Source organism: Haplochromis burtoni, unplaced genomic scaffold (assembly GCF_018398535.1).
Source record: "Haplochromis burtoni strain Fernald_Lab_line unplaced genomic scaffold, NCSU_Asbu1 Contig_611, whole genome shotgun sequence".
NCBI classification, from domain to species: Eukaryota; Metazoa; Chordata; class Actinopteri; order Cichliformes; family Cichlidae; genus Haplochromis; species Haplochromis burtoni.
Window position 1 is genome coordinate 68,702 of NW_024582972.1, and position 10,609 is coordinate 79,310.

The window sequence follows — 10,609 nt, forward strand, 5'->3', positions numbered from 1 at the left end:
AAAGGCGAATAGAAACTATTGTAAATGGTCAAAGTCAAATGCAGAGGGCTTTATTACATGAAAGTATGGTACATACAAAATTTCAAGTAACAAAGAAAGTGTTCTTAGGCTGACACGCTGGACGTAACTAGCTATTCAACATCACAGCCCACTATACCCCCTATCAGCACTGGGTGGCTCTTCTTTGCTCGACGTTGTGTAAAGATTACACTGCTGTTGAGGTCCAAAAGCAGTGCTAGAGCACAAATGAACACTGAGGTGTGTTGGTTTACGGTAACTGAAATTTCAATAACAAAAGACAATGGTGAATAGAAATAAATTTAAGAACTACAAAAATGAAAGTGAAATCATCTGAATGTTTAAATTCTGGCTCTGCATGACTGCTCTTTATGACGTGTACACATTTCTTTCACTTTGTTTCCTATTGTCTTTCACAACAACAACTCACTAAGTTTCTGTCTGATACACACACTCTATGATAAACACCGACTTGAAAACTATGCCCCACTCAGTATTACAAGCTATAGCAAAACAATATAAAACCACTGTCAGTTGAATGAATCCAAGAGCATTAAGAACACATTAGAGCATCACACAGCGGACATGTAATACCGGATTTTTTTTTTTTTTTTTTTAATAGTGAGCATCCACCAATGAAAATGTCAGTTATGTCCACATCTCTGTCATTGAAATGGGTCTATAACAACGCTGGTATTATCAGTGAGGATATGCATGTTGCATGAATTTGTGTGTCTCAGTTTTTGGTGATAAATACACAAAAAGGAAGGCAAACGTGGAACTCTACTTTAATGTGTACAGCACAAAATCACATTACTTTAGTAGCCTACACACTTAGGGGTATTCACTGTGAACAAAATCAAAGAGTTGGGTGCCATGTGAATCGAAAACATACTTGACTACTAGCCTTATCTTCAGGGGTGTAATTGGATAGGTAGGTGGTTGCAGGGAGAAAGTTACTTGGCATTGGTAGAGCTGCTGACCATCTTGCGAATGGCCTGAGAAATAGCATCACGGTCGATACCGTAGATCTTCAGCAGCTCGTGGGGTTTTCCACTGCGAGGAATGTGGGACACAGCGAGACGGTGCAGACTGAAGCCAGACTCATTGACCATTGCTGAAGACACTGCTTCGCCAAGACCACCTGTGGAAAAACAGCAAAGGAATATATAAAAGACAAATGTGAAAGACAAATCCACTTAAATGCATTTTTAACTGTCTGGTTAATGTGATGTCTTAAGGATGGGACATTTCTAACATGGTCATCTCAGGCTGTGTGTGTAAAGTCCTAAATTCAGAAGTAAATAAAAAAATGAAATACAGGTAGCTATATAGAAAAATTATGCCTTTGAATGATATTGTTTTACATTATTTCTTATAGATGTAATAATGTAGCAAGTACTGTATTTGTAATTTTGAAGTACTGCCCAATTGTGTCTAAGAATAAAAACATGGAGCAGGAAGTTCAAGCATATTTGGCTCCCATTACAGTATCCAAAAACACTGAGCCTCTGTGCACACATTACATAAAGGGATAACAAAAAAATCATTACAGCTAAGTGTAAAAATGATCCCCTTGAACGTTGCACCACAACTGTTCCAGATGTACAATGAATGAGATGCACAACATCAGACAAATTACAGTTGTTAGATTTCCTTTGTCCAGCCTCATCCATTCCATCACCCATCCCCTTTCTCTTAGTAGGCACAGGCCAGAGCTGTCTGTGTTATCTAGGTCACAGTCAGCCCCATGGGCACCCGCTTAGCTAAGGAAATCTGACAGCACTCTGCCTCCATGGCTGTCGCACTTACAAAATGCACCACAGTACCAATACCTTGCCTGCAATGAAGGCACGCGACAGGCGGTCTCAGCCCTCAGCCAATAAGCAATTGCCAGCACAACCCGTCTACATCAGTGAACCAATGGAAACATGCCACCACAACACTCCCAAGGATATGCGCCAATGACGAGGCGCAGCCGCATTATGCTACTGAGCTTGTTGCTGCTTGGTTGGCGATAGGCATGCAATATGCAAAATCCAAGCAACTTCTATATAGACCTACCTTCGTAGTAGTGGTCCTCGACAGTGAGAATCCTTCCCCTGGTAGCACGTGTGTGGTCGATGATCGTTTTGACATCCAAAGGTTTGAGTGTGAAGGGGTCAATCACTCGGACAGAGATCCTCTCTGGAAGATGAAAAATACAATGCATAAAGATACATCATACGGTTAACCGAACCACAGCGATTGAATATAGGATAATATAGCAGTTCTGCCAACCTGATAAAGAAAGCATAGTTTGTGCAAGAAACACAAAAACTAAGATCAGGCTAACATTTAAATGACAAACTGAACACAGAACCATTCAAAACCTATTCTAAGGAACAGCAATGGTCTAACAGATACATTCTAAAAAAAATAGAGATATAAATCTGACCAGCTAACAGCGGATTACAATGTTTTTCTTGTAATTGTTCTGGATGTGTCGGCACATATCTTGCGGACCTTTCTTTAGATGTTCAGCTGCAGCAAGGGCCTCGTGCAAAGTCACTCCAGCTGCCACCACAGTGACCTGGTCGTCCTTGCTTTGGTACACCACCTGTCAAAGAGAAGGAAATGTACCCTCTATAAGCTGTAGTGTTTCGAGTGATTATTTTGGAACAATAATCTGCCATTTCTGCCTCATGTGTTTATCTCTCACTGTCTTAAGAGAAGCACAAATAGTGTCTCACCTTTGCCTGTCCAACATGGAAGTCCTCATTGCTGTTGTAGATGATAGCACAGTCTTGGCGGCTGGTTCGGATGTAGCAAACACCCTAAATGAAAATGAAAATGAAAAGATCATTACTGCAATAGATGATCATGTAGGGGAGCTGTAACGCTGCCATTTTTGTTTAAGTACCTTTGTGGTTGCAGCCAGTTCCACAGCCTTCTCTGTAGACACACCATCACAGGGATAGAAAATGGTTGCTGTGGGAAGGGCCCTGAACATAGCTACATCCTCCAGACCCATCAGGGCAGGGCCCTCCTCTCCTGCAACATACACATTTATAGTTGATTTTATGCATTCAACACTGAGGAAATCTTCAAAAGTTATCTACTTGTTAGGTGAGCTGAAGCATGCAGGTGCACAAGCATAAAGTTCGGCTGCATGCAGTGTACCTGCACTAACAGAGGGACACTTGGTTCCCTGTTGACAGCTTCCAGGGCAGACACGAAAGGAGAAAAGGGGGAAGTTTGAGTAATAGCTGTAAGGTCAAGGAGGGTAAATGGCAAGGAAAACACAGCATTAGAGGGGAAAAATAGAAAGGATTGAAACAACTCACAAACTGACACAGACTTCCTTTGTATACACTTGTGCATTTATTAAGGAGGCTGTGGATATATTCTGAGGAACTGGGTGCTCTGAAGTGGTTCGATTCAGTGTAAGAGGGGATGAGGGTGAATTTGTGAAGGTGTGAGTTTGGTGACATGTATGAGAAGGGTTTTTATGTGAATTGCTCATTGGTAGCAGTCTACTGACCGGTGGACAGACCGCAGTGAGAGCCGCACAGATTGATGTTGCTTTCTGAGATCGCTGCCATACGAAGCTGGTCATAGGCGCGAGTGAAAAAGGAAGCAAGAGTGCTGGCAAATACCACATTCCTCTCTCGGGCAGCACATCCCATCGCAACGCTGACCTGGGAAATGAAATCATTATTTCTTAGTACCTTTGCGAGCGAGGAAACCTTCATGTGCCAAACTAAAGAGACACAGGCTGCAAGAACGTCACCACAAAAAGATCACCCAGAGGGTAAAATATCTGTAGTGCAAACCATATTTGAAAGCCTCTTTGAACTAAAGACCACAGTAAGCAGAAAGTTTTGCAAAAATCTCTGAAGCTTATTTTACCATATGGACAGGATCAGTGGCATACCTCCTCTTACAAATAATTTCCTTTGTCCTGTCTCCAAACCTTTCCACAGTCCCACATCTTCTCTTCTTTCTCAAAAGTAACATCTGACACTACATAAATGAATTCAACGAAACTCCATTTGTTTTTGTTTGTAACTAATTAAGTTTTTGTACACTGAAAAACACTAACATGTTGGATTTACTTAATTCAATTGTGGACATTGGTTGCACACAATCGTTTTGCTTTGGCAGACAATTAAACAACTGAGTTAAAAGAAGTAACAGTGCTAACCACCACACCACAAAGCTGTCCTTCCAGGCTTAACAAAAGTAGAAAAGCTATGATTACAAGGCTTGAAACAGAATTTTCTGTTTGTCCTTGACATGTCATCTCAACAAGAACAAATGAAGTTGTTGAATTTCAAACAGATCCTACATGTTTTAATTACATTCACCATAGAAACATGAAATTATTTTGCTCAAATTACAAGTTAGACTTTTGTAAATGCAACAACCAACCAATTTCCTTTTTTTCAGTGTAGGTGAGTCTTGCATATTTTTTTAATTTCATCTCGATTGTACCCTTGAACTTTTGACTTTTCTCATGCATTCAGCCAGATGGTCCCACCCTCTGTAGTGATTAATATTTTACTTCTGAATACACTTGTCATGACTGCTTATCATCATGGAAATGCCTGACCTACATTGAAGCAGGCTGCTGCTGGGGACATGAAAAGACAAGAAATTAGAATTCGATTGCCTCTCTTCAAATTAGGATCTGATAAAATGTTGACCGAAGCAAAATAAAGGGGTTTTCTAACCACTGGTGTCAACAGCTGCCACATTGATGTAAAAGGAGGAACTTGAGTTTTTTATGTGACTATCCTTATATTACAGGGCAGGTACAGACAAGCCATCTATAATTTAATAACATAAGCTCAGCTCAGCAGCTGTGGCAAGCTAGGTTGTGCAGACAGCAAACGAAGAGCAGTTTACGGAGAAGAATCGCAATTAAAAAGCAACTCTGTTACATTTAAAATGAAATGATAGCATTAAACTAAAAGTGACAGAATGATAGGATTCACATCTGTTTTTGAAGAAATATTTTTTTATCAAGAAAAAGGCGTAAATTTGACCAAAGATCATACCATGTTTTGCTGAGCTATGTAGCACTCAACAAAACGGTTGGGATGCTCATTCTTAAAGATCTCTGAGTAGGTGAGGTTATTGGTATCTCCATCAAGGGCCACAACACGTTCATTGTAGCGTCCCAGCTTGGCCAGTGCCATTCCGTATGCCTTCCGCGTGGCAATCTGCAGAGAAAAAGAGGCCAAATTCATCAATCTTTTTACAACCTGCAAAGGTTGGATGCTGCAAAAGGAAAAACAGAACACAATGATTTACAAATCCTTTAAACGCCTGTGGTAATCAGGCCAAACCTCCTCTTTAGTTGTACTGAACTGTACTGTTGTACTGAATTCAATTAAAAATATTCCGATCAATAATTTTTAATAACTGAATTCATGTTAATGTATTAACTGTGAAAATTGTGATAGTTAATTTGTGACAATTTGTTTCATTTGGTTTTTTTCCCCTTTATTTTAATATATATCCCAAATTGGCTCTTTACTTCTGTGGAGTGTTTTGCATGCCTAAGTGATCCCAGGAGCTATGTTTTCAAGGCATTTTGCCCTGGTTGGGTCTTCCAAGGCAGTTTAGTTCTGGGTGATGGACCAGATCAGGAGCACCTCTGTGTAGAAAAATCTAGACACAGATGAGCCCCGTTCCCCAAAAGCCAGGCTTGCCGAGCACCTGGTTCCCAGGCCTTAGTCCATGGGGCCTGGATCAGCCACATGGGTCCACCCTCCTGTGGGCAGACCACCTGCAGAAGGGGCTGCAGGAAACCTGTGCTTTGTATATTGGGCGGCAGTTGAAACCACAAGCTTTTGAAGGGGGTGTGAATAATATGGACTTTAGGCAACACGGTTTAAAACCAGGACTCTCAATGATGAACACAAACCACATTTTACTGTTCTTATATGAACAAAAGTTGGTTTGGTTAACATTGTCTATGCTTTCATTTTTAATGAATCAGGCTTTCGCTTTTGTGAAAAATCTATTGTGTTTGCTTTGAGTAAATGCAAATTCAAAACATTTGCTACAATCAAACATGACATATTTATATACCAATTGGTTTTGATTGCTACTTCATAGATGCACAAATTCAAGTATGATTGCTTTTGAATTCTTGTCTTGATCATACACATCTTACACATATTTATTCTTTTATTTATGCTTAAATTTATGCTCTAACATATCCTTTTGCTTATGTAGATTCCCACAGAGTGGTGATCATGTCTAACCTCCCCTTTTGTTGTCCCTGCACTGAATTAGTTTCCATAATTAAATGTTAAATGGACTGATTCTTATATAGTGCTTTACTACTCTCCCAGAGCCCTCAAAGCACTTTATAAGACATGCTTTAGTCACACCTATCATACAAGCACCTTTTTCTATGCTTAAGTGCTTTCCATCTAACATTCCTACTCTGATGGATGCATCGGTTAGTATCTTGCCCAAGGATATTTGGCATGCAGACTGGAGCAGGCAGGGATCAAACCACCAATCTTCCGATTAGTAGATGGCCTGCTCTACTTCCTGAGCTACAGCCACCCCATACTTGGCTCAAACTTCACAGTTTCTGTGCATTTCTTTGTAATATTTTCAGTTAACCACAGAGTTTGTATGATTTGCAAATGTCTGATCTAAACTTATTTACATTTCATACAACATTCCAACTTTTTTGTAGATACGGTTGTTTGGGATTCAGTCATTCATTCATTGCTACCTGGAGAATAAAGTATTTGTATTCATGTCCACTTTACAGACCTTTTCTCCAGCCTTGTAGCTGGGTGCGCTTGGCATCCTGATGTTTCTTAGGCTGACAGGTGGGGAGTCCTCAATAGGAGCAGGTGGGTACAGGTGCTTGCTGCTACTCATGATACGGCTCTGCAGATCCTTCATGACCATGTCAGCCATGTCTTTGGGCAGAGTTTTGGCATGCCAACCCAGCTTATCCTCTGCAGCTGAAAACACAAAAAAATGCCCTTATGTTCATTTAATTCATATGCACACATACATTACTCGATAGGTGCCATTCAAACTGCAAAACTGCAGTGTACTTTTGAATATCATTTATTTTAAAATGAGGGCAAAGGGTGCAAAGATGAAAGACAATATTTACCTGGAATGCCTTTGCCCTTAATGGTTTTGGCTATGATGGCAGTGGGTTGGTGGCATGGCTGGCTCAGAGCCTTGCAAAGCTCCTCTACGCTGTGTCCGTCGACAATGATAGCATGCCAGCTATAGACACACACATTAAAAGGCTTTCGGTATGTCTCACACATATTTATGGGAAATATAGGAAATAAGAAATACGTAAATATGCGAAATACAGAAAATATAGGAAAATACAGTCTTCCTTCAGAGCTTATACCATAAACGGATGCTAACCAGACTCTAAATCACTATGGATTTCTCATATGCAATTTTACCCAAAGGCTTCACAACGCTTCTGATATTTTTCTACGTGATGCTGCAAGGGTGCAGGGTCACTCTGGCCAAGACGGTTGATGTCCATAATGGCCACCAGGTTGTCAAGCTGGTAGTAGGAGGCAAATGACATGGCCTCCCAGACAGCCCCCTCTGACATCTCACCATCCCCCAGTAGACAGAAGACACGGTAACTGGAGAACAAGCCAAGATTACATGATTATGCTGTGCATACTGTATTTGTGTTTTATGTTTGTGTAGATGAGGGTGATGTGTTGTGGATTTGAGAAAAAAAAAAGTCATATCTGAGGAAAACGCCTTTCCAGTCAGGCTTGTTTTGTCGCCATTATCTGACACCTGGATGGGTAATCAGCTGTGACGTGTTTAAGCTTCCTGAGGGCTGAGATGTGACTACTTAATTTCACACCTACCTTTGTAACTTACTTTGCCATAAGAGCCAAATAGTGTTTAACTAAGACCATTTTTTGTACTGTTATTCACCTATTAATCACACACGGTCTGAAATATTAGCAGATGAATCAAATGTCATCAAAGTAGCTGCTTATACAAAGGAATATTAAAATATGACAGCGTTCCACTTTTGTGGCAACTTAAAACAAATAAACAGTCTACGGCATAATATCTGGATTTTACTCCAAAATGAAATCTGCTTGGGTGGTAAAAATATCTCAGGCGTGACTGCTGCGCCTGTGATTATTAGAGCAGAAGAATTGTTAGAGCAGATCATGTAGCTGCAGTATACACCCACAGAATGAAAGAAAATCCTAATTCAAAGCACTACAAAAAAAATACGATGCAACGCTGTGTCGATAATTTAAACAACTGAGTTGATATTTTCATGTAAAGCTGCAAAAACACCTTTTTTTCCCATAGGTGTTTTGTGTATTGCATGTGGACAAGGAATTACCTGGATTTGTCAAAATATTTCCCAGTGTAAGCCATTCCACAGGCCACACCAAGACCCTGCCCCAGCGATCCAGTGGCGACATCCACAAATTGTTGTTTCTGAAATGTACACAAATCAAATAAATCAATAAACTCTGAGTAGAGTTTGTGCTCTTTGAGTCCTGAGGTGTGTTATAGGTACAGTATGTGGCGGCTTACGGGGGTTGGGTGCCCCTCCAGGGTAGAGTCAACCTGGCATAAACTGAGCAATTCGCTCTCCTTGAGAAAACCTGTTTCAACCCATATGGAGTACAACGCAGGAGCAGCATGACCCTGAGATAGACATGAAAAGAAGCAAGGCATTACAATTACAAAAGGAACAGAGGCTCTCATATTCAGACCAGCGGAGCTTACTGACTCTCACCTTAGACAGGATAAAGCGGTCGTTGTTGAAGTTTCTTGGGTCTTCAGGGCGGTACTTCATAGTGTGGAAGAAAAGCACAGACATGATTTCTGCCACACTGCAGCATGACGTGGGATATCTGCACAGTGTATGAGAGGGTGCTGTTAAAATGAATCCAAATAAACAGCAAACTCAAAAACACAGAAAATACAGGTTAAACTTTAATATGTTTATTATTAGTAGCCTACTGTATTTGCATAAAATCCACTATAGCTATACATTTATGGTACTGTCCCAAAAGGCTGCAGTATCACTCTAGGTAAAGCTATCACAAAGCACACTTAATTCGCTAAAATTTCAGCTTGAGATGCCAAATGAAGATTCTATTCAAAAGAGTGCAACACAAAAAAGTCAAAAACACCACTTCAAATTGCTTTTGCAAAGACAATCACACAGAGACCCGTAAACTGTTAGTATATGCTGCCCAAAATTAATTGTAGCATTAAAATATGTTGCATCTATAAATAATTGGCATTAATGCATTTTATTAAACCGCCAACTTCTGTCACAAAGAAATCACAAATTCCAGCTCCATGGAGTCTGAAGGCAAGTATTTTGCTGTGTTCAGCTCGTTGCTATCCTTTCCATCTTTCCAAGCATTCGAGATCAATAAGTCATTAATTCTAATAAGTCTTGGAATATTTTAAGTCAAGTAATATTTCTCGGTGCTCAGTGTTTTTCTTTTCATATCACTGTAGGCTTAACACTGCAGAATTGTGCAATGTGGAGTTAGGCTCCGATAAAATAATTTTCTTGCTATTCAAAATTAGACATTCATAATCAATAAGAGCTCGAAGGAGAAATTATATTAAAGATTACAGGCAGCTTTTCATTGAAATTTCCATTGAAGAGGATCGCATGATTGCAGCGGCCACACAGTACTCGAGTCTATTGCTACGTACAGTTCACCCACCATTATACTATACAGGGTAGTCTGCTCTGTTGAATTGTTCATAGGGGTATATCTAGTAAAATAGATGATTACAGACAATTATTATCTTGTAACCAAAGTAAATGTAAAAAAAAATCAAATAACCTAAATTCTGTTGATGTCACCCTGATCTGTTCTGTTTTTCATTCATTTCTGCTTGCACATCAAAGATTTGGAATTTTTTTTAAACAATTGTGTATCTCTAATATGCTATAAATAAAGTATAATTACACGGAAATAACACAATGTAGATGTTTACATTTTCTGAAATAAAATGCTAAAATTATTTCAGCCAAATCTAAATTTGTCAAAGGAGAAGAACAAAAGCAGAACACATTGTTCCTTACATCCTAATCTGTTCATGCATAGTTCATTGGGTGTGACTATTTCTGTTGATGAGTGCACGATGCAAAGGAAAACTAGGTTTTGCATTATGTTATGCACACATTTCTTATGTTTATATGTGCAGTTCATTTACAATCTTACAGCAAAGCTCGTGTGCAAGAATCAGTAAATGCAACTTACCCGCTGCCCGCTCCAGTTGTTGCCTTGATCGAGTTGATTCGGAGGCGGTTGGCGATGTTCCTCAGTGCTTGCACTGTCTGCTGGTCAGGTTTGTGGTAATCCTCCATGAAGGCGATATATTGAGTTTTAAAGCACCAGAAAAATGGACCAACTACAATCCTCTGTTGAATTTGTGTGGTTTTAATATGTGTGTGTGCGTGTGTGTGTGTGTGTGTGTTGCCAAAGAGCAAAGCTAGTGTGAGTGTGTGAGTTATAGAGGCAGGCAGAAAGAGAGATAGAAACGAGGAGAAACTGGATTTAACCTACCAGGCATGTACACA

The 10,609-nt window shown here is 39.9% G+C and overlaps 1 protein-coding gene across 1 annotated transcript; it reads right to left on the reverse strand.

Annotated features, from left to right (window-relative positions):
* Positions 1-28: 28 nt before the first annotated feature.
* On the reverse strand, positions 29-10,609 carry LOC102295664 (transketolase). The gene is made up of 14 exons (XM_005948666.3): positions 10,290-10,609; positions 8,795-8,912; positions 8,590-8,703; positions 8,393-8,490; positions 7,467-7,658; positions 7,157-7,275; positions 6,802-6,998; positions 5,061-5,225; positions 3,542-3,698; positions 2,921-3,051; positions 2,751-2,834; positions 2,524-2,617; positions 2,083-2,205; positions 29-1,162 (listed from the first exon to the last, which is right to left on the reverse strand). The coding sequence occupies exons 1-14, from the start codon at positions 10,394-10,396 to the stop codon at positions 975-977; spliced, it is 1,887 nt and encodes a 628-aa protein (XP_005948728.1). The 5' UTR covers positions 10,397-10,609; the 3' UTR covers positions 29-974.